We start from the raw sequence: 25,835 nt of genomic DNA, 5'->3' as shown, positions 1-25,835 counted from the left end.
AAAGTGATGTCCTAAGATACACTGTTTAATAAAAAGTACTGTACAAACAAAACCAGAACAAGCATTTGATTATTAAACAAGGCAATACAAATAAACAGCCTGACTCCACTGATCATTTTCTTTCTTCATCTTAACTTCTATAGCATAGGAGGCTGTAGCAGTGAACAGCCCTTTAATTTTACTAGTCCTGCAAAGACCAGAGGCAGGTATGACAGAAGCACACAACTCATACATCTGAGAGCAAGTTCACCTAATGCTTTGGTCAAGCCAGCCACAAAACATGGCTAAATTAAAAAAACAAAACCAAAACAACACAAAACCTACCACCACCACCAAGAAACCAGTTGCTACTTTTTAGTTGGAACCTGAATTTCCTTTTGTTAAGAGCATTCTTGAACACAGTTTTCTTTCTTGGTGCACATGAAGAGAATAAAATAAAGCAAATATTCCCGTTGCTTTGTACACCATAACTCAACTCACTTAAAACTACTTAATAACATTTTATTTAATTTAACCAGGAACTCAATGGACTAAGAAAGTTTATGCAATTCAATCGGATTTAAAATCCAATAGACGAAAAACATCTAATCATGAAATAATGTGCCAAGGCACGGCTTGGCAAATAGGTGTACTGAGGTGGAGCTCAGCTTTTTTCAGCTGCCAATCAGGCTGGCTATATTAGCTTAGGCATCAAACAGCTAGAGAAGGTAATCACTTCAAAATTGCCTGTTTCACAGGAAAATTTCTGTTGTGGCACTTAGACAAAATGAAATTTTGCTTGGAACTGGCACTTAATATTTGGCATCTCTAGGCTCTGGTGATTAATCATATGGATAAGAAAAACACCAACTACTGTTTAAAGCAATCCTATATCTAAAAATGCCTCTTCATGTGCAAATAATTTACAAAATTGACATTTGGAGCCTGTTTGGCAAGTTAGTCAACTTTAGCATAACATACGGGGAGACAAAACAAAAGCAGAAAGTTGTAAATATTTATTATTGTCCTTCAGTTAAAATAAATCCAAACAGCTTATAAACACCTTTCTGTCACTTGATATTTCTGTTGCTTTTATTGCTGGAAAAAGAAACCAATTTTTCACAGTTGCAAGGGACCATTTCTCATATGAAATCAAAACATTTTTAAAAACAGGAACATGTAGGGATTGGCGCTCGGAAGATCTCGCGATGTACGGAAAGAGAAGGGTTAAGGGAGGCGGGATGACCGACAGACAGTATATAAGGGCGTGACGCAGTTGAATAAACGCCATTTGCAGCATCCTCATATTGGTGTCAGTGCTCTGTGGCCCAGGGTATGGTGGACCCTGTGCCGAGTCCCACGGGGTGATCAGACGAATGTCTACAGGAACACTATTCAATCATGTGAAATTTTGTTGGACTTGATTGTAATATCTGTAATCAGCTAGAAAAATGCATACATATATAGTCTTCCATGATATATATGCACACAGAACTAGAAGTCAGCTCCTCTGCTAAGTTATAAGACTACAGGAGACTTCGTCACTGGTGAAGAAGGTGGGTAAGGAGAAAGGAGGGGGGACAAAGGCAGTAATAGTAGTAATATAAATTTTAGCTGCATGCACGTGTTTGTGCAGGGCAGGAAAGCAGCAGGGCTGGCTACGGCTTCCCTGCTGGGAATGCACAAAGGCACACAACTGTGAGTGCTGCAACACCTCCAAAAAATCAACAAACCAGAGAGAACTTAGCAGGGACAGACAGCACAAAGTCTGGAAGGGTTATATATAAGGAAAATGTTAAAAAAATATATAAAAAATCACTAGAACAACTAGAAGTTGTGATGATGGGGGTTCGCCTTAATTTATGGAGAATGAAAAGAAGAGCTATTGGGTTACTCCTGACAAAAGAGCAGGGGAGTTTTGCTTTCTCTCCGCTTCTTGGCTAAGAGGGTTCTAAACATAGAAAACATGCAGGATTGCGATCAATCACTGTGACAGTGGGAAGCTGGAGGGATACAAAGACAATTCTTTACTTGTAACTTAGATACTTTTCTCCTCTTTTTTGTCTGTTTGACCTATGGGACTGTACCTCTTTAGGGTCAACAAAATACAGCATGTAGTTCTAAGGGTTTGAACTATGTGCTCAATCCTAACAATAAAAAACTCAGACACAACATACAGTCAGTTAAATTGGGAGTGCACTAATGAATGCTCTTACAAAATCTAGCCTTGAAATGAGCACAACGCTAAGATCACAAGCAGAAATAGGGTAGGCACGTCTTGTGTATTTACCCCAAAGAGCAGAATCTGACTCATACTTAGCTCAGTTCATAGGAGAATAACCAGGTGCAAGAGTAGGAAATTACAAACTAGTGCATTAAGGTTGGATATCCAACAATCTTCTTGGCAGAAAAATCTCCCATATTAGAAAATAGTTCTCAGGAGAAGCAAAGGAAGCCTTGACATTTGACATAATTAAAAGGAAGGAGAAAACACGCTACAGCATATGCTGGTTGGAACAAACAGCATTGGCATGTGGACAGACTGGATGATGTAATGAAAGGTTATTTGCCATTTTTAACTTGCATGATTCCATACAATGGGGGAAAAAAAAAAGGGGTCATGAAAATGGTTTCTGGCTACCAGGTAAACTGGTGTAGCAAATTCAGGACACTTTTAGGCCACAGACCGATAAAAAGTAAGAAAAAATTATTTTCATCTGGTCATTTAAAAGACAAAGCTGCTTCTTAAGTGTCAACTGTGGGAACATTAAACAGGGAAAAACATCCACAGCAGATGCTCCAGAAAGCGATGTCATGTTTAACAAGTACTATAAGCTCTTATAACACCTCCAAGCTGGTGGATCTTGTCCAGCATTTCCATTTGATGAAGAACAGTATTTACTAGCCTTGTCCTTGGTCTTCTTGGTTTTGGTTTTTTTTTTGTTTTGTTTTTGTTGGTTTTTTTTTTTCATCACAGGTAGGTCAACTTCATGATATTTGCAGAAACAGCAACACAGATTCTGCCATGCCAGATCTAATACTCCTGCTTTAGATACATAAAATAGCTTGAAAACACCAAAGTAGTAAAAGTGCGTTATAATATAACCATTTCTCTATGCAAGACCTTTCATGATCTCAAATGTCAGTAAATAAGTTGTTTTAAATCTTAGGATTGAGCCAGCTCCTTTCAGTTTACCAGACAAGGCAAATCCTTCCACTACATACGTACGTTCGCTACGAGTCTGTTGTCTTTCATCACAGACTGCAGCTTTTCTCTCAGTATCAAAAATACCACAACCTGTGTGGTACTACAGCTACTCCACTTGACAATCCAGGAAACTGATTTAAAACCAGAGAACTCTGGGCTGAACAGCACATGAGAGACCTAGAAAAGTGCTGCAAATGCATTTTGATAACTCTTGGCAAGCTAAATGCTTAACTGTGCTCAAGGAACTAGGCTATAAATTATGCTGTCAAGTAGTTTCAAGGGCACACTAATGACAACCAAGTATTGCCAGGGAACAAGGCAGTTCCCATCGTGTTCCCTTCCTTCTGGCCACAGAACAGAGGCAAGGAGCTGGTAGACCAAGCTGGTTTCACAGCAGATACTCTTCCCTGAAGACATCCTCTTTGGCTAGCAGGTTTACTTTAGAGCCGACTTCTGCTAGCAGCACAAAGCATCCCCAACATGGGAAAATTTTTCGTAATATGGATTTATTGAAGAAAATATCCCATTACTTCTTTTTAAATATGCCTTCTCTTTAGTTAGTACAGAAGAACCATCAGTATGCTCTGGGTATTTGCAGTCATTTCCTATTTTCTTTTCTTCCAAGGTTTTAGGAGCTATCATTGGTACCTTCATTTGTAACCGGCTGTTATACATTGCGTGCGATACAGAGCGGCAGTGTTGGGAAACACTGTATTAAATTCTCTTCAAACAGTAATTCACTCAATTTTAATATATCTAATGGCACTTATTATCAAGACCCAGCATCTAATAACTTAGTAAAGTACCTGTTTTCATTTAAGATTACAATCCCAATGAATTTTCTTTTTTTTTTTTAATTCTCTTCAACAGAAACAAAATCTGATGCAAATTTACATCACACTCCATACACAGAATTAAGTTACATTCTTATTGGAGCTATCTGTGAAATTTAGAAAGAATGAGAAATACAACTTTAGTGAAATCTGCTTTGATTCCTTCTCCACCTCTTGCTGTTCCCATTACAGTCACAAACAAGTCAATTAACCTTCCCACGCACCATTTCAGTGCACAAAAACGTGTATAATACTGCTTGCCTGTTTCACAGGAGCACTAGGAGTTTCAGAACGTGCAAAGCTGACTCTCACCCACAGACAAACAACTTCTAGTGCAAAGCTGTTATATAATTAAAAGACCCATGATGTTAAAAGCAGCTAGCATCTAACAACAAATTTCAAAATTAGTAACAAAATGTGTACACACTAATGGAATAATGCCCTTATTTGAAAAACTTCATATCAGAAAGCTCAGGAAAGACAGATTCCAGTCTTGCAGAGTGCCCACAGTTGGCTGGTGATTTTAAATTCCTCCTGTGTCTGTGGGAATTCATAGTGCCCTGCATTTCACAGGTCCAGACCATCTGACACAGTGCTTTCTGCACATGGTATATTCAGGTCTCATAAGCATTCATGACTTATTCACTAAAGATGTGTGCTCATTTCTGTCTTCCCATTACTAAGAAAAACACCACAGGAGATAACAGACTTGGATCCACGTGAAGTGGAGCAGTAGCAGATAACAAGCACATGGAATAGTTATTTTCAGCAATACTTGTTAATATTCTCTCCTTTAAGGTGGATCACTTGGTTTCTTGAAACTGATTAACACACAAAGCCAGACTGTGAACAGAGTCATTGTAAAACTTGGGGTTACTTTTACAAGGCCGATTCAGACAACTGGAACTGAAAAAGAAACGGAAAGCAAGACAAGGTATGAAGCATATTGGGCCAAAAAGCTGTCCCCACATCCATGAATACTCAAAGCACAAACAAAACACTTATGAAAATTGGGACACATGATATTCTAGTATCTCACGGGGATTACTTGGGAAAAGATGGAAGAAGGAAGAAACAACACAAAAGTTCCAAATCCCCCTATATATTCAACTCGAGCAATATAAAAAGAAAGTGTCTTACCTCAAGTTTATATGCCCTGTCCCTGCTGAGGGGCTCCAAAGGAAAACTCAGGTTATTCGCTTCTGCCAGGTAACGCAGATCAAAATAATACTTGGCATAAACACTGGAGGGAACATTAATATTAAACTGCAACAGCTCAAGAAATTGGCGTTCCAGCTCATTCCTGTAGAAAGAAGATAAATGTGAAAACATATTTCAGACTGTGCATTCTGAATGTAATTTACTTTAAATTGCAAATGGTATAAGCCAAGTTCATTTCTCATTCTTGCTAGATGCAATTATCCAAGCCTAAGGTCTGACCTAGTCTACCAAGTTCTACCAGCATGAGGAATATGAGCCAATGAGGAATATGAAAGATGCTGCACCTTGCGGCTGCTGCTGCAGTGGCAATCAAATCCAGGCACAAACTTTTGCTAGTGGAAGGGCACCTTCATCAGTTTAGCTAATACGATCTGGGAAAGAAAAGCTAGCAGGAAAAAAAAAATTCTTGTAGTTTCTGCTGTACCTCCACTAGGTGGATCTGCACACACAGCTATGCAAACACAAAATGCAGACATGCCCCAAATTTGTCAGACATCTGTCATAAATGCCGCAAATTCCTCTAACACCTAAATTACTGGAGAACTTATTTACTCTCTTCAGCCTTTCATAATCAATCATTTAGAACTAGGCATGAGAAGCCTGACTTTTTCAGCGTACTGTCTTATCTTTACAAACAGAATGAAGAAATTTTTCCCTAGGATGTGCAACCAAAATTCCGTGGTGACCATTTGTTTTTCAGCACCTAAACCAAATGTGTTTGTCAAAATACCTGATAGGAACAGAGGTCCTACTTGAGCTCCCACTCCATGAAAACTTTGGTATTGCAATACTTTATTGCCTATACCAGTACGTGAAAAAGCATGTTAAGAAATAAGCAAATCAACAAAATTAAGCACTGGAAAAATTCATAAATTGCATGGCAACTAGACATCCTACATAATGCTTATGCAGGAACATATGATATCTTCAAAACAGTGATTTCAAGATATGAGAAATAAAAGAATAAATGGGTGGTAAAAGATGTACATGTTTGCTGAAGAGTATAGGGACTGCACAGCTGTGTTCCTAGCAGGTATTGACTGACTACGATATTGCATTTAAGTTACATTTTGACTGCAGTTAAGTGTGCAGGGAATCTGCAGGCAGTTGGCAATAGAAGAGGAAGGATCCGAGCATAAAAAGAAAAAGTACTGGTACAGTAGTTTTTCGACACTGAATGATTTTTCTTGTTCTCACTCTACTCTTACATCACTCTTATCATAATCATTGTCCTTTCTTACCTTCACTCTCTCTGCACCAAAATTCTATGTTTACATAATGATAAATATTAACTTACATTAAAAGACTATCTAAAAACTGGATACGGACTCTTTGGCATGAATTCACACTGTTGAAGATTCTAGCTTTTAAAAAACCTAAATTAAAAAACCTACATTTAAGACAGCTATCAAGAAATACAGAAGATTATCTTTAAATGTCCTTTTTTACTGCCAAGATTTTACTTTCTGCAAGCTAAGCCTAAAGGTCTATGTTAATGGATAATATAAAGCCTGCTTTAATGGAGAAAGACATTGGTTGTACCTCTTTTGAGGAGCATCCTGAAATATTTAAGAAAAAAACATAGCCTCAGATTCTTACTATTCTCTAGCTCCCAGATTTAAAGGCCAGATCAGCAGACTAACTACAGCTGAGAAAGAACAAAAACCCCCCAGGTATTTCTTATTTGAACTAATGTAATTTAACTAACCACCATACCTTCCTTCCCCTATAAATCTACATTAGACTGATTTAGCATATGCTTTCCTGTGGCCGGTCCTCAAATTCGCACAGAAATTCAAGGTAATGTTACCTACATGACCACAGATACACACTGCACTTCAGTCCTCCCAAGTCCTCTGTTAGCTTTTAGGTACAGTTCAATTTACTGATGGTGACTTATAAAACACTGAAAAGTCTGCATGATGTTTTGCAAGATACACTTATGCTGAATGACTCGCAGCAGTTGATGATTTTCACCTAGAGTTTTTCCTCTTTATTAATACAAACAATGAAAGCCCCCATCTTGCATAGAACTACACTCATAACACTGTACTGTCCCAACTACCTGAAAAATAAGAAAGAAAGAAAGAAAAAAAAATAATCCACCAGACTAGGAATAAGAGGAAAAAGAAATCTAGAAAAGCTGGCAGCAGGAATATAAACAGCCAGTCAACAAGCACTGAAATCTTTGCTGGAGGATTCACAAGGAGCCCCAAACACACAGTCCATGAGCCAGATCACGAAGTACCATATAGAGAGCACAGGTTCCCCAAAGACTTCTGGGTTTGCAGTTTGCAAGAACCTTAAAATCTTTAAGAAGAGGTTAAGAAGCTAAAAACTTTTGAGGATGAGGACTCATCACAGTTTGGCTTAAGGAATGTACAGGGCAGAAAGAGGGCTGATGTTAGCATGGAAGCACAGGTCCACCACATGAGTAATGGTGTTATATAGCTCAAGTGCAACTTCTAACAGTAGCACCATCACATGTGTTTGTCAAAAACAATAACCTCTTTTTTTTGTTTCCTTTCACACCATCACAGTATGCCTCATCACCTGCCTTCAAAAAAAGCCCTGAGAATCAGCAATTTCAAACCTCCTATTTATAACCATTCCTGTTTAATATTGTCATACGGCACAGTCAGACCTGTCAGTCTGCTTCAAGCTGTTCAGCACTCTACTTCAGCTCGTGTCCCAGCTTCAGAAATACTTTGAAAGCTCCTAGATTTGCTTTAGAGGAGGAGTGAATGGAGGGAGGCCCTTACTGCCACTGAATGCCCGAAAGCATGAGAAAAGGATCAAGGGAGAAGTAGCTTAGCAAAATCATTCAGGAAACACTCAAAGCAGTAAAGGAAGCATTATCAAATTGTTCTGCATGGAATAATATTGCACACAGAAATGTGAAGGGCCTGATTTTAGCTTCTTGCCCCACCTACCCTCCCCCCCCCCCCCCCTTTGATTTTTGAAATCTCATTCTGTCTGGATTATGTTGGAAAAGAAGTAACATCACCCATCCTTAAAGTAGCTTACATATTTTAAAGCAGATACTGAAATGGCATTATGTGGTATTTCTCACCTCTATTTTGAAACAAGAGTTTTCCCCAAACTAATGAAAGTACCTACAGCATACAACAGCAATGCAAGCTTTGTGTTTTTCACTTTGACTCAGGATAAAAACCCCACCTTATTACAAACTGCTTGTTAATACAAGATTTAGAGATAACTTTTCTAATACTTGAGCAATGACAGCTACTCACAATTTATAAGTCTTATCTAGCAGTGCATGAGCATGCTTAATTTAAAGCAATCAGCTGACTCCTAACATTCAACCTTTCCCTTGCAGATCATTTTTAGACCTGCTATAAATCTGACAAACAGCAAACTATTAAGAAACTAAATTAGGGCTGCTTTAGCAAAAACGCTTGGCCTTTCACTGCTTTGAGATTGCAAACTGAGATTCAAAAAAACATTCTGTCTGTATAAACATTTCTTCTCATCTACCTCCCTCCTTCCCTCCTCCCAGAGTGGTTATCCACAACAAACTCTCTTCAGTGGCTGCAATCCTGACTTAAGTGAGTTAAAGCAGAGACGAGTCTCTATACTTCCCATTACAGATACATAGCTCTGCTTAAAAGAGCTCTGAAACACACAGATACTGTACTAAACCATCTTTTTAATAATGTTATTGTTATCGGTTCTTATTAAAAAAGGGGTGCACCAGTAGGCTGAAAACGTCACTCTCTGCACGCAAGAGCCGCAGTGGCCCGTCAGGGCATCCAGCCCCTGGCACCATCCCAGCACCAGTTCCACCCACAGCCCTTCCAGGGCCACTCTCGCACACGTGCCAGCTCAGGTAAGGGCACCTCAGAAAGCACGCGTGGTACGTGACTCAGCCCTGAATGTATAGAAGATACAAACCCCAGGCACTTCAGCCAGTATATGTAATAGCTGCTAACCAACCAACCAAAAAAAAGCACTAGGCTATTCAGTGAAATGAGCATTCATTTTAGTATTTGTAAACATTAAGATCTTAATTGCGTTTATTCTTATTACAGTTCTTTTTATCACTGTTGGAATATACTCTTAATATGACTCAGGAGTATCCAGCCAGATACCACAACTCTCTATGCTGTTACAATATGCACTTCTTAAGAATGCCATCAGATAAAAAAAGTGGAAAAATGGAAATTTCTCTTTGCAAGTTCAAATACTAGATTTTTACCTTCTTGGAAGTGAACTCAGCAGGACACACAGGGGAAAAAACCCCCAAAACCCAAAAGCACTGATTTTGGATAATGGTAATAAATAAGTGGGTGATCATCTAAGGGTCATTAGGATCACAATAAACTATTTTCCTGCCTTACATGTTAGTCTACTGTCTGTATGAAGAACTAGCACGACAAGAAATGTTGCTGAAGTGAATACATGACGACTCATTGGATGTGGGGTTTTTTGTCAAGTCACACATTTAAATATTCTGCAGGTCTGTTTTCAGCACCGTGCATGAACATCCAGTGGTAAAATACACTTCAGCCGGGAAACAAAGATAATTCATGTCTTCTGTGTAAGCAACTGTCAAGCAGACCTCATGCCATCTATCACATCCACTGTGTTTAGATACAATGCAGATATACAAACTTTATGTAATTTATGAGAGAACTTCCCATCCCCCTCATACATGCAGATCTTGGCATTCATTGACAAAGATAAACATACTGCACTCACATGTCTTCGACAGTGATATCTTTCAGGATCTGGCAGTAATCCACGTTCCACACTGCCTGGTCGTCCCAAACTTTGGATGCCAGCAGAATTGCACCCAGTACAATTCGCTTCCAGTTTGCTGGACAAATATCTATCTCTGCATAAGTTAAAAGTCTTTCAAGATATACCTGTGGAAACACATTAAAATTAAAACTGAAACTATTTTGCTATTAAGTAGAAATGAAAAAGAAAACTATTCTCATAAATCCATTCCAGCGATTTTACAACAGTAATCTGCTCTCAAGAAGATTCTTTGATAAAAACTGTAGGTTTAAATACATACTTTTATACCAAGCTCAAGACTGGATGTGACAATTCGTATTTTAGTTGGCCTTTGCCTTCTGATCATATTACCAGAAAAAAAACCCTGTTATTTTTCTATCTCTGTTAGTAATATAGTCACACGTTGGAATGAATTCAAATGATAGCTTAAATAAATTATTAAAATAATAATGTAAATAAATAAAATGCTAATTACTAACAAGGAAGGCAAGGGTACACTACCAATAATAATTACTAGCTATCACACAAACAACTATAGCTGTAATTCACGGGCAATCATTTATCAGATATGGCATCACATCATGCCAGGCTCCTCTGGCGAGCCTGTGTAAAGAGATTCTATAGGCACCTATAGGATGGACGGAGGAAGTTACCACAGAAACAGCAAGCTGAACAGAGAGGAAAAGTATGTGCTAAGAAGGTAATTGAAAACAGTTTCCTCTGGACCGGTAAGCTCTGGAGATGAGTAACAGTAATCCTGCTGGACCCCCAAGAACTGACAAACTGGGGACACCACAGTCTGGCCCCAACTGCCCAAGGCCACCAACACGGGCTAGCATCATCCGGAGCTCATAGGACCCAGACCTCATCCAGGAGGGTGGCGGGTACTACTTACAAAGACTACAGGATTATCTACGCGCCACCGATGAAACAAGGGACCCCGGAGGGACTTTCTGAACACGTACCAAAAAGCTGCTGGGGAAGGCTGGAGGGTGTGTGCGCGCACTGTGACCCTCTGTTTCCAAACACAGAGCTCGGTTGCCCACCCCCAAGCTGATGCTCCAGCCAGGGAACTATGGGTGAATACGTGAGGGATCCACAGGAGCGAATAATTCCACATGCTGTGTGAATAGCTACCTGCTACTGGTAACAGCAGCTCAATCGCATCAATAACAGACTGCTAAACAAAACGCGTTCTAAGAAATACTGGTTGTGGGTGATCTGTGTGCCCCTCTGCTCTATCCCCTGTTAGAACAGGGAAATGACAACAATTATGAATATTTACACGAGAGATGAACAAAACCGGATACTTCTGCAATCCACAACAGTTACACCATTTATATACTAGCTGAGAAGACACATAATAAATCTCCTGCAGTTTGACTAAGTTAATGTTTATTACCACCTGATCAAATAATACCCAAAGAATACCCAAAATTCAATGTAGGATACCTGCTGGTAAGGATTCGGGGGGAAGGGGAAAGGGGGGACGTAGGAGGAAAACTTTAAAACCCGTAACAGCTCACTTGCGATTTTCTATAAAGACATGCACTCTTACAAGCACACAGAGGACCTTCAGTGATCTGTGCTTCTGGAAAGATCTAGCATTAGCAGAAAATACTACTACTTAAAAAATAATAATTCATGTATTTTGAAGTGCATGTATTTTTATGAGTCACCAATAACATCAAGGCTGATTACATCCTTCATATAGTTTTGTTCATTAATTTTCATAATTATGGTATGTACAAGTAATTAGAGCTTGGCAGCAAGATTACTGAAAACAGTAGACAGCTGTTGTATAATTTAAAGTTTTACAGAAAAAAATACATTTTATGAAAAAAAAAGATAAAATATCTGAATACATGTACATGGATATTCAGCCCACAAAATGAACTGTTTCACACACTCTGCAGTAGAAATGGCATACTGAGTAAGCAAACCATGGGAAGAAATACAAACCGCACAATATTAGACAACTTTCGTTCAAAGTGGCCACTACAAAGTGTAAGTTTTCTGCTTCCTACTCTTACTGAAAGAAAATAAAACTCGAGTTGCAGTGTCTGTAATGGTCACTAAGTCACATTACGATGAATTTATGTGTAAAAGGTACAAAATTTTCTCTTCTCAACAGACCACCTCTCCCAAGCAACAGATTTCTCAGTCCACTGTGAGGTTATTTCAAACAGGTTTCACTGCACTCTTCTGACAATGATTTAAGGAAAATCAAATGCAGTAATTTATTAAGTTAGTAAATTCTGCTCTGATTCAGAAACAGAATTTTTTACTGCCTTCACTAGCAGGAAGGAAGTCAACTTGTTCTGCAATTTCGTTTCTCACCTGTGGAACCATTTGCTGTGCACGAAGGAGCAGAACTTGAAACTGGAAGTGCTTCAGCATGACAAAACAGACACATTTACTGCAACCAACAATTAGTCCTGATATGCTACTCTGTAAGAATACAGGCTTGCATTTACTGCAGAATAACCTATTCCTTGTATCTTGTAATAGATCTTATAAAACCCTCTTCACTGCATTGTGATAAAAAGCAATTAGGTAGTTATTCAGGTTGCTAGTACTCTTACAAGAGTCTACACTGACTGACAGAAACTAGCAGGAGACTTCATGAGGTACTCTGATGAAAGTACAATATACATGCAAAATATTATACCTACCTGAAAGGCTGCATATTTTATAAAAACAGAACACTGCTTGAGACTCTGAAGGACCAGCATTTTCTTTTAAATACCTAAAGATATTCTTCTACAGATGCTGAATGAAAATTACTTCTGTCCTAACAGAAGAAATACATGGCCGCTAGAGAAAACGGAAAACATTCCTTTAAGATATATATGTTTTAAAATAATGTTGAAGCTGTTTACTTACCCATTTAAAACATTTTTTTAAGAGGGATTATAACTGATTTATAGATTACTACCAAAACCCACAAAACATTTAGTAAATATTTATCCCAAGTTTTGGGGATATCTTACCTTCAAATAAATACTGGACTAACTTTAAACAAGTAACAACTAACTTGTAGGAGGAGAGTACAGACAAAATTGTAGATGAATAGAAATCTTATTTGGAAAAGCACCATCTCATTGATACTACCAATGCCAAAATGGTTTCAATGAATTTTTTAAATTATAGAATACTCAAAGAGTCTGAATAGTTACAGTATGTTGGATATTACAGACTCGTTAAATAAAAAAAAAAAAGTCTCAGTAAAAAGACCTTTGGCTTTCTCGCTCCCCAAAGGGTTCTCTATTTTTCTTGTGTTAATGGAGAATTGACCTTAATCTTGTTTTAGACACCTTGTTGAACTCAATCTACGTCATTAGGCACAAAAAGACAGGCATAATAAACATTAAAAAATCTCTGTGAAAACAAACTTATACTCAGCTGTAAAGTCAGAATATTTACAGCATGAGACCTTCAGATAAAACCATTGATTTTTCAGGTTTTTTCTTAAAAAATAAGAAAGGTATAGGTAGCAAGATATCATAAAACTAAAGCTGACTTTTTCGAGAGGCCAGATGCCAGGCTCCTGAAAACACCATTTCTTCTTTAGCTATGATTTGCCCATCTGCCATTCTAAAGCTGAAGAAAACCGTAACATTATCTTATAATACTGTAAAACAAAATATCACTAATTGTTCAAAAATTTATTTTCCTTCATAAGGAAGGCAAACCACTATTTAAGTACAAAAATCACAAATCCCAAATTATGTGTCAAGCCCATTATTAAAAACAGAGTTTTGACTTTTTAGTTAGAGCATCACTCTGAAAGATTTTGATGTATAAAATTTGGTATTGGGAGTTTTGCCTATGAAGGCTTTCCAAGTGGTGTATGAGTCCAAAATAAACAGCACCATTTAAATGCTCTGAGAAACTAAAATTAAGTCCCTAAAAATAAGCAAGTGGTCACTCCAAGGCAAGGGTTCAAGACAGAAACTGAAAAAAACTGTCTAAGTGGGTGAGGTGGGAAGAGTGGTGGGGACTCAAAGGACTCACCTCTCCTCTAAGTGGCCCAGTAATACTTATAAAACCACAGAAACACAAAGCTCAGTAAAAAGGTGGCATATGGATCTCACCAGAGTTTGTACTATCTGATGGTTCTATTTAAAAGGCTGCCTTTTGCTTTCCAGGCAGCCTGTGTAAACAATGCCCTTAAACGCTATATTGCACAAACTTGTTCAACTTAAAAAGCAAAACTGCTCCTTGAATTATGAACAAACACCATTCCCTGGAATTGTCCCTGGGAAGCAGAAGACTTCTTTAAAGTAACACACCTTGTTAATGCAGGGAGCTTCATATGCAGAAATCGTATGGAAGCCATAGTACCATGCCACTCAAATTACGAAATGAACTTCATTTGCTTTACATCAGTGCTGAATTTGACCCTCAACTGCTAGTGAAAGCCTCTTAAATTTCAACTTCCAACACACAGAGTTTTAGTAGCTTTGAATGAATACTCCACAGCTATAGATACACAAAGCATACAAAAATCAGGAAATAGTACCCTTTCTTATGTGCAGCTCTAGCTTAGAGAGAAAAAAAGAAACAAAAAAGAAAAGCAAGTAAGGATTCTGTTGTGGGCTCAAATGCAAACGTGTTCAGAGAAGAAAAAGTAAATTGATAAGAACAGATAAGAATGATATTGCAAGGAAAGACACAGAAGAGAATAATTCATGACAGATGAACTTATACCTTGAGTAGATGAATTTACGTCTAAGTAAAAAGGGAGCATAAACTTACTAGTACCTTCCAACCAGCAGATACTTGAGAAATCAGCTTTAAAAATTAAATAGAAGCTTGATAAAGACACTATTCTTATACTACCTTCATTACCATATGTGAGTATCTTCCAATAGCATGTTGAAGGACATGAATAATCAATCACTCCTCGGTGATAACTTGGGCTTAATTCCAGACATAAGGTTTGTTGGAGTGAGGCTCTGTATCATCTTCTGATAAAACTGAAGATGATAAATACCTTGGCCAGGAGAAAGGTGCTTAATGTGGCTTCTTGCTCCCTTCTTGAAAATGCCTTAAAAGAGACCATGTTGTTTGTTCACTTGCTGTGGCCTCCCTGACTCAGTCTTGGGTTTTAAGTGTATGTGTGCAAGTAAGAGAAGACAGAAGAAGAACAAGATGACTTCTTGCAGCAAACATCTGTAAAAGTTTCTCGAGGTACTCAGCTAATGTGGAAATTCACTGTAATCTAGGACTTGTCACCCAAAAACACGCCTATGCTGTCACTTTAGTGTAACTCTTCAACTTTCAATCAAGGCCACTCAGTCACACACAGAGTCTTTGTTCTAGCTCGCTCTCTCTAGCTCTAATTTGGAGAGAACCAGGTGACTGCAGATTGTGAAATTTAGGGTGGTACATACCTGAGCTCTTGCCCTACTGATGTAGAGCATCCTCCTAACAGCAGTATACAGAGAGCCAAGTGAGCTCTGTCTCCTATGCAAATGTGAGAAAGTTCATTATTCCTCACAAATAGAGCTCTTGACCACTGTTTTCGTCTCAGAGCATTTCAATATATTAGGCCTAGGCCATGGTAACAGCCCAAGGACCAAGATTTTGACTTTGATGGGACATCAGAGTAAAAAGGAGAGGCAGAGTCTGCCATGCACTCGGCAGCCTACACTACTGAAGGGGGACGCTTCTGGCTGCTGCAAAGATGTGCTGAATCAGTACAGACTTTTGGAGAAGGGCCAGGTGGCTCTCAGCCCGTTTGAAGAAGGCTGGTGGGTAGTTAGTGACTATGCTACTCATCCCAAACAAACTCGTGGCTGGTGGGAGAACACCACCTGCTTTTGCTGGCAAAGGCAAGTGAGTCTTCCCACACGCAGGCAGGCATGCTCCACCTCATTTAAAAAAATAGAAAATAAAATACATCACTGAAAATGTTGACCCTGTAATGGTAAGTGTGACATATTGAACTGCCGTTTGTATGCAATTATGCCTATACATTGACCAGTGTCTTAAACACAGGTCATTTTCTTAAATACGGGGTTTGTATCAGACTGCGTTCTATGCGGTTCAGTATATTTGTGCGTTGCAATGAATTTCACTGGCTTAATTTTCAAAAGCAGAGCAATTTCTACATGTTTTTTAGGACTAGCTGCTGCAAAGTCATATTATAAAGCTGAATTTTAAAAGCTCATTGTAGAAAAGAATATTGTAACTCGCATCCCAGAATGCTGGAAGAAATTTACTTCTATGTCAAAAGATCAAAAAATGCAGAAGAAACAATATGAGAAACGCTTTTTGTTTGTTTTTTTAAACAGAAGTCTGAAAAAACTCATCTCCTCTGCATTATTTCAGCAGGCCTTCCTTTATAGAAACAGAACTAATAAAAGGTAAAATGAGCTTTTAGTATCTAGAAGACATAAATTAAAATAAATGCCATGATTTGCCTCCACCCACTTTTAACAGCTGTATCCATGCTTAAGAATGGAACTAAAGCTTAAAACAAATTGAAGCTGTTATACCAACGTTACTTTTCAATTAAATTCATCCTTTGCAGTGCCTCTTCTGAAAGTAAGCTTTTGTGGCAAAACTTTTGAGCACTTCTCTACTAAACATTCGGAAGTTGAATTCCAGAAAGACAACAGATTTATTCTGCCTTAATTCAACACCTAGTTCTCCTCAAACACTTTAATAGCTTCCAAGAGCCATCTTCATCACAAATATCATTACCCACTTAGTTCTATGACTGTATGTTTTTAGATTTTTTTACAGAACGATAACAGGACTATTTCAATAGTCTTAAATAAAGTTACTGATGTGACATTAGCAGAAACTCTCAGTGGCTTCAAACAACATATCATTGTGAATTTTTCCCAGCTTGCAAAGAACAAGTATAACTCAGGCTTAATACCAACAACGCTACAATCTTCAAAACTCATTTGTAACGTAATTCAATTCCTAGCTGAAATGAAAATGCAATTCTGGTCTGGAAAATAACAATGAACATTGGTCCATCATTACGTTTTTACTTACAAACTCAACACCTCAGTAGGCTAATAATGGAGGTATCAGACTCTGTTTGGGAATGAACCACATGGTTTTACATGATTGCCAGTCTAACCAGCTTTGATGGATAACACTTGCACCTCACTGGGGACATTTTAATAACTTGAGCACACATTAGAAGATACACTGCACAGAGTTAAGATTTCAGAAGAGCAATATTGGATTATCATTTTCCACCTCATTCCACAGACTCGCACCAATATTTTGCAATGATTGACCTTTACACTTGGAGTATCAGCAAATTATTTAATCATAAACAAAACCAATTGGGTGATTTTCCTTTGTTAAGATTTATCTGAATTAAAAAGAATTTAATTCTATTAATTAAATAAAATTACCATTCCGTGGGTATAGATAATCCTAAATTGGCTTCGAGTTCAATGAACTCTACAGAGGTTCATTAGCTTAGATACAGCACCACAGGAATGTAGTTAAATGGCTTCCAAAGCCATTTCAGGTCCAGCAGAGGTACAGAACTGATTTGTTTCAGCACATATCTCGAGCTCATAAATCTGCCAGACCCAAAATGACTCCATGCTGGCCTAGTTTGGATGCCTCTGATCTTAACTCTCAGGACTTGGACTTGTAATAGCACAGTGGAGAAGCATTTAGCCATCCATTACCACCGCTAGTCCTGGGGAGCTTTTTTTTATCCAGACAGAACTGTAGCATGGCACAAACTAACAGGATCAGCAATAGCATCCAAGCTCCAGCAGTGCTGCTCCATCAGGGCCACTGCTGAGCCAGAACTAATCCCTGGGGTGATTATTTGCAGTTGGGTGAATCTACCCTGGACTTCCCGAGTGCCTGATAATAACCACAGCATCCAATGTTGTCCCAGTTATCGAGGATGTCCTGCTCCCCATGATCCTGGAGAGCAGAGAATTGGTTACACAACATCCCAATCAACAGAACATAAATCTGTTCAAAGAAACAGGAAACCACAGACAGCACTGAAGAGTTCAGTTTTAATTAGTGCAAAACAGCATCTCATTTTTTCCATCTCAGAGGACGTTGTAGCATACTTTGTATATTATATAATACCCATAAGTAGAAAGAAAAGTTAAAATACCAGAGGAGGTTTATTTCTTCTTTCTTTTTTCCCCCTTCAGGAGGATATATACCAAATATGAAAGTGTCAAATAATTTCATTTCAATATTTCATAATCCAAAAGAACACTCAAATTGTATTAAAATCTTACTATGGCTTCTTATAGAAGTTTTGTTTCTCTTTTTTACTTCATTTTGAAGCTGTTCAACATTAACTTCCAATACTCCACTGACACTTCTTATCAAGCTGGAGTTGCAGTCTAAGCACCCAAAATACTCTAGTTCTTTTTTTAAATGGAGCAGGTTTTCTATGGAGGTTATGAAATTTCCATCCTCGGAGAAACTCAGAACTCACCTGGTCAGGCCTTGATCAGCCTGATCCAGCGGACCGTGCTTTGAGAAGAGTCCAGACCAGACGTGACCTCCAGAGGTCCCTTCCAACCTAAATTATTCTGTGATTATATCTGTCTGCAGCACTAGAGTTTCCTGTGGTGCAACATGAAGAGGTCAGAAGTTGTGCACTGCCTCCAAGGAGGCTGAGTGGGAGTCTCAGCACACTAAAGAAACAGGCAATCACTGAGGAATGTCACTGACATTACTAGAATAATTCTGAATTTGGAGCAGCAGCAAAAGCAAAGCATTATCTTTTCTCATGCCGTTTTTATATTGCTTTGTGTCAAATTCTATTTTACCAAGAAAACTCTAGTAGCTTTAATTATTTCTCACTTGACTTACACTAACAGAAAGGAAACTATGTTTTTGGTATTTTAATTACCATAATTTAGAATCTACAAATGAACATGTATTTCTAAAAACCTCATTCCCTCCCTCTCCCATTTAAACTCCATATGAACTCACTACGTAACCCACATTATAAATTGCAGGAGCACAGAATAACTAACGAAGACAGTTTCCATCCCCACACATCACAGTTCTCTCTCTTTAACAAGAAAACTTCAGTGTGTCACAATGCCTTGAAACTAAAACAATATTTGTATGGAAAAAAATATAATCACTAGTGGGTCCCATATAGACAAATTACGGCTCTAATCCAATCACTAAATTGCCATATGCTCTGTTCCAAGCAATCAGCCAGTTCCCTACCACGACTCTCCAGAAATAACTATGCTTTGCAATTGCCCAGCTGGGCATTTGAAATGTTCCATAAAGGTCTGGTGCCATCCACTTGGTGGAAAAGGACATCACATCACCATGGTCCTTGCAAACTCACCCAATTTTTATTTGTGAGACCAAATGTTGAAAAAGAATAACAAACGCAGTCACAAAACTCTGAAAACGTGAACAACTGCAAAGTACCGTTGTAGATATTTATAAGAAGCACTAATGGAACTGAGAGAAAAGTCACACATCCCCAGGTTTGCCCCCTAATTTACTCATTTTAAGCCAAAGATCTGTAATACACATAAAACGCCCTCACACTGTTAGGCAACATCGACTTTCCAGTCTAAAACTGGGATCAGTATTCATTCCTTGCCCACGCAGAAGCCCTTAGAGATGCATCAGGAAACAGACACTCATTCTTTGACTGAATGTCCTCTTCTCTTGGGGATTTAAAAAAAATTCCCTCCCAACCCCCAGCTTGAATGTTCTCTTTTTACGAAGCGTACATCCCAGCAGGCCTAAAGCAAGACTTGACTGAGAGACGTACGAGTATTAAACGATACTCATTCACGTGTTGTATGTTAAGACTGCAGTCAAAAGATGAGAATAGCCCTAAAACCAGGGACCAGAATCTGAGTCTTCTGCTCCCGCCAGTACGAAGGCCCTGTTCCTCTTGGCCTCCTCCAGAGTGTACCCTGACACACGGTCAGCTACCCAGGGGCTCGGGATCCACAGCACGGGTGGAGAGACCTCCCCTCTGCGCCTGGGAGACCTTCTTCAGCTGTGGCAAAGCGGTGGGCTTCGGCCATCTTCCAGGGAACGCTTGAAGCCCACGACAAAGGTAGACACCAACAATATTGGATACAGACAACTCCTCTCATGGGTTTCTTGCACGAGGTGGAGCCCAGCTTCCATGCTTTGCCTTGTTCACCCGACCACACTCACGATCCCTTACGTTCACTGGATGGTAAGTGACAGCCTCAAACCAGGCAATAAACAGTACTTTGCTTTGTACTCCGAGGTCTTTGGAGGAGCCTGCATCTTCTATTAGCCGCATAAGGATCAGTCGTTATACTGGGCCAGCTGAAAAGGACCTCTGCTGCAGCTCAAGTGTCTCTACGGACTCTGATCACTTTCTTTTGTGTTTTTGTTTTCTTTTAAACAAGTATCAGATTTTTGATACTTCAATTGAAATATGAAAAGAGAAAAAAGGTATTTTATCAGCATTTAAAAGTAAAAATATCCCCGTGGAAGGAAATCAATTAAAAGGTTTCTCACCTCCTCCAAACACACAGAAAAAAAAAATTCTCCTCAAATAACTACAATTTTCACAACACAGTTCAAGAATATTCTCTCTCTACCTAGTTGGTGAAGAGTACAATAAGAACTCAGGAACATCTGGCTGGATTAATTAAATCCCTGTTTTTCATAAGGAGAATTTATTCTTACGTATTTCAAATTTCAAATTTCCCAGTATCAAATCCTCTCAGCCACAGTATGAACTTTGTAACATATTTCAAAAGCATGCCCATCTGAACATCACAGAAATAAGTCAGCTCATGTATTGTATGTATTTACATATCACCGTATCTGATCAGTCTATAGCATAGACCTAGCATATTTGCCTATTTGCAAAAGCAAAATGTATCCTCTCTGAAACTACTATGGACACAGAAGTATATTAAGAGCCTTAGATTTGGCCTATTTGCAGAAAATCCAGAAAGTCATGCCAAGGCAAAGCAGAAAACTTGGAACATTCTCCTCTTCAGGTCTAGTTAATAGGATTGTTTTTACAGAACAAAAGAACAATGCATAAATATTTAATTCTCATGACATGCAAACACTGTATTTTTTTCCTGTTGGTATGGATAATGCTCCTGTTCACATTTCTATTTGCTATCCAATTAGTAGATTAACATAAGTACAACTTGCCACCTCTGTGCTTGAGGAGACAGTGAAGATGAGGCAGGCACTTCTCAGTTTTAGCAAGGGTGGGAATACTCTGGGTCAAGGGAGAAGCACATGTATTATTCTTCTCACAAAGGCAGGTCACAGAGTATAGTTCAGCTGTTCACTGGGACAAAAACATTATTTGCAAGACTTTAAATTAGCAACACAATTCTTAAAACTAATTTTATTCTTACGGTATTATTTTATAAATAAATATTGTGAATTAGTATTTAATTGTTTCAACCAGAGATTTTAATTTTTCACGTATCAGTATGGGAAATCTCTTGGCAGCTCTAGAGGCTGTGTGAAAATTAAATTTTTTGTTTAATTATAAATTGGTTTTGCTGTAATAGTGGAGCCTTTAATTGAAATATTTTAATTAAGTGCTTGAAGCAACACAATGCCGGCCTTTTGCTGGAGACTAGCTTATCTAACAGTCTGGAGTTTCACATTTACTTAGCTCCTGTGCTGAACATACAGACTGCTATATAACCAATTGTAACCGCTGCTTCTACCTGGCTAATGGCATGTAAAAAGACAAACAGCGAGTGCATTCAACTACACACCTTAGACTATGTTAATAACTTGGGCAGTAAAAAGAGGTGGTTAGGACTGTTTACAAATAATTAGAGTGAGTGAAAGAAAGATAATAGTTGTAGCATCTTGCTCAAAATGTACTGTGATCTCCAGAGATCTACTTCGTGCCTTCTGGCAACCCTCCCAGGAGGAACAAGTGGCAGACAGGGCTATCAGATTGCTCTCTGATGGACAGCCAGACTATGGCAAAACATAAGCTCCAGCAGGGAACGCTGCTCTCTTCTTCTCCAGACAGGATATCAAAATTGAAAGCACTTGGAGGGCTCATAAATAGCAATATCAACACTGTCAAGATTTCAGGAGTGTGGGGAGGGGGGAAGGGTTGATTGCTTTTTAACAGATTAATCTCCACATTTGAACGTTTCAGAAACAACACGATCTGTCTCTGGGGCCCCTCGTGATGACACTAAGAAATAAAGAAATGGGATCTAGAAGTACAGAGGAAACTGAGAACAGCAGCAGCAGCATTTCATACTTGTAAAACACTTATTTATCCAAAAACTCTGAAGCTTTCTGGAAAGAGGGGTCAGGCAGGTGCTATTATCCTGAAAACATGGGCAAGAACAGCAGAACAGTAACACTGATCACCCGCACCAAATCTGTCCGCAAACATCTGCACAGCTTTGAGAACTAGGCTATAAAACAGTTCATCTGTTACCATTGTGTGGGGTAAAAAACCCAAGCCACCTAAGTTTTCAAGCACTAACAACTATGGAAACTGCCTCTGAAATATAACAAATGAGTTAAAAACATTTATACTTCATTGCAGATCGCATCAAAAGAGTTACTTGCAGAGAAATTACATGAGAACCAGAAGAGGCAAGGAAGTAGTTACAAATGAAAGATTTTGAAATTTATGCCTGGGTGACCAAGATTTGTGCGGAAGAACTTATTGGAATGCATTGCAATAACAGGAAGATATTGTTATTAAAAAAAAAAGCCCTCTTCCTTTCTACTAAACAGTGTCCTCATTGATCAAATAACCTAAGATCAAACAACAGATAACTACAACAAGGTTCCACTGTATTTGACAGTAGATTAATTAAATTACAGAAGAACATACTGATTCACACAACATATCTTGCCTCCAGCAGAAAACACTTAGGAAGAAAAGGGAGAAGGACAAGTACTTAGTGCAATTATGTAAAAGAGACAGACAAAATGTCATTTCAGAAAACAAGTAATGGCTGGGTCAAGTAACTAGGTAGAGAGTTTAAAATGTAAGGGTGGAGCACTGCAGGGTGTTTCTTGCCCTATTTCTCTCATATTCCTGTTCTGTACTGGCTAGTGCAATTCATTCTGACTGTCCGAAGGAGAAAAGCCTGCCAACTAATCTTAGAAGCTAAGGCAGAGAGATTAACAGAGGAAATGAGTAGGTCTGGGCTTCAAAATCCACCTTCTCCAATTTCCCCTTCTTCCATCTAAAGTGCATAACAAAGCTGTTATGAAACCACATGTTGTAGTGGTAAAAAAACATTTTGTTCTTTTAAAATCTCTGAGTCCAGAACATGGCCAAAATCGTGCCTGAAAGTGAAGAGGCTTGTCAGAGTTGGCAGGATAAAAACTTCAGGAAAATTAAGAAATTCTCAGCTGGTGGAGATTACTTTAGCTCCTTTAATCCACATTGCTATGCTGATCCACACCAGCTGAAAATCTGAACCTTCTTTTGTGTCATACTATTTTTAAGTAGCTAAACTTCAGCCTTGAGTACAATTGTTCAATCCTATGATGTGGGCCTGAAAGACAAGTACAGTGCAAGTAAAAAAAAGCCATCACCAACATGTCCCAGTCACTCACCGAATCCTTCATGTGCCTGTCACTTCTTATTAGCGCTATCAAATTACCTACAGCTGTTCCCGAGTCTCTGCTGGGAGCTACAATGATACACAGCAAACCCCCCAAAAGTGGAAGCCTTTCTGCTTTTAACATTCCCTCCTGTTCAGACCACTTATGCCACCTGCATTTTCTATTAGTCTCCTTGGTAGCCTGTAACATTATCACTCTGTGAGGGCAAGACGTAACCCCGGCTTTTGTGCCGCACGTTACCCAATCTCTTCTTCCATCATTTAGTCTCCCCAAGAAAATGAACCGTAGTATCTCTTCCCATCAAGAAACTTCCTTGGTCTCCATGGTGAGAAAAAAAATCCCCGGTAGCACCTAGATTTATTAAATCATACCAAGCCAAGCTTTGAGAACAGAACTGGGTCTGTCAGATGGTTGATGTCATCTCTCAGACACTCACCAGGGTGACAATGGCACATTCAGCAGTCAGTTGAGCAGCACTGAACAACGTCCGAACAAAGCGGTAAATCTGTTTCTGCTCTGGGTCATGTTTGTCATAGTCTGGTGGCACTTCGGATTTCTAAGGAAGAAATACTTCCAAATAGGTGACTGAAACAAAACGAAGCAGACAGAAAGAAAGACAGTTCACATGAAAGGGAAGAAGAGGCAGATGAACTTACCGAAAGGGGATGAAGGTTTTCATCAAAAATATCTAAGAGCATTCTTCCGTCTGTGTCCCTAAAAAGCATTAAAACCAAAGTAGCGTCATTACCTGAACATGACAGCATGCAGCTCTCATAGACACAAGTGTATTGTTAAAACTCAATACTCCTCATGCTGTGGGGTGCTTAGAAACACTGCAGAAATGTGATTTTCAAACAGGAGTTGGACCTATTCTGCCATAAGGTTCACGTGTAACATGAAATCTGTATTACAAAGTATGCTAAAATTTTCAGCTTTCAATGTCCAAGATACACGGCTTTTGTGCTCTCTACTGTAAGGCTTCTTCACAGCCTAAGAAGTACTACTATAAACTTATAATAAAATCAGGCCTTTTCTGAGAGCATGAACTTCTGAGGACTCTCCTTTTCTTAACTTCATGATGTTAATCCTTGCAGTCTCCTAATTCCTCCTCCTCCTTTACTGACAACATCATGAACATTTACAGATATGCAACGCTATTTTTAGTTATCCTTCAGTTAATACATACATAATTCACTTTTTATTTATTTGGAAAGCCCTAGCCTACTAATGATTTCTGTAAGTAAAACGGAGTACATACAACAAAGAATTCAGACAAAATAATATTCCTATTCATTGGTTTTATTTGCTATTTCTCTCTCAGATCCTTGTTGCTCAAGATCAGCATGCAAGTTGATGCAATTTCACAAGCCTAACATCCAGCATGCAATATAAGATTTTTGCTGTGTGTAATCTTGGCGGGAACACTAACAATCACAAAAGCAAGTGGTATAACAGTACCAGTTAGAACTGGACACTTTCTGGACAGATGCATCCATGTGACCTACTTATTACAATTCCATCTTTATTTATAGCGTCCCTGGTACTCTGGTCATAGAGTTCTTAAGAGAGAAACCACTGAATACGTTTTCTATCTTTACTCAACCGTACGTGTCTCTCAGAGCATGCAAGCATGAGTTTCACAGTGGATTCACGTCTACAAAACGTACTTATTAGCAGCTAACATTTAAAACTCAACATCTGAAGATGACGTTTTTTCTGCTATAAAGTCTGCTAACACTGGAAATAAACACTTTTTTTTTTTTTTTTAAAAAAAAGGAGTACCTAAATTAATACAAAAAACCAGACTGAAATAATTACTAGAAAATTCCTAATAAGCAAGGATTTTAGGCCAGACTCTTTTACCCCTACCTAAAAAGTCTAGTATCTTAATGCAGAAGTAGTCTCACTGGAATCATTGATGTGCTACAGTAAACTGTGGACCTTCACAATGAGAAGAGAGAAAGAAGGAATTTCCTATTTTATTTCTTCATGCTGTAGCTGCTGCATGGTATGAAGGCACATTCGATTGCCCTCAAAAAACCTACTACACCAAAAAAAACCAAACAAAAAACAAAAGAGTTGAGAGGTTTTTGTCTTCACTAGAACAAATTCACATTGTTATCTTTCAAAAATGAACAATCTACTAACTGATCTAAGCATTTTTCATTGTTAGTTTGTTGGGGTTTATTTTATTTTGTTTATTTATTTACCAAATTTATTTATTTACCAAATTCACCAACTGTTATGCATTCCTC

General features: G+C 38.6%; 1 protein-coding gene across 3 annotated transcripts in view; it reads right to left on the bottom strand.

The window, feature by feature from the left end:
* The window catches only part of CCNY (cyclin Y), a 130,718-nt gene that overhangs the window by 4,001 nt on the left and 100,882 nt on the right, over positions 1–25,835 (bottom strand). For all 3 annotated transcript variants that reach the window (XM_049798473.1, XM_049798475.1, XM_049798474.1), the window contains 4 exons: positions 24,237–24,294; positions 24,017–24,136; positions 9,964–10,130; positions 5,161–5,323 (listed from right to left, as the gene is read on the bottom strand). In XM_049798473.1, the coding sequence (XP_049654430.1) occupies positions 5,161–5,323; positions 9,964–10,130; positions 24,017–24,136; positions 24,237–24,294 (508 nt within the window). The remainder of the gene's footprint in view (positions 1–5,160; positions 5,324–9,963; positions 10,131–24,016; positions 24,137–24,236; positions 24,295–25,835) is intronic.

This window comes from Accipiter gentilis, chromosome 4 (genome assembly GCF_929443795.1).
Source record: "Accipiter gentilis chromosome 4, bAccGen1.1, whole genome shotgun sequence".
NCBI lineage: Eukaryota > Metazoa > Chordata > Aves > Accipitriformes > Accipitridae > Astur > Astur gentilis.
Note: the sequence above shows the minus strand (reverse complement) of the source record. Positions and strands in the feature narration are given on the sequence as shown.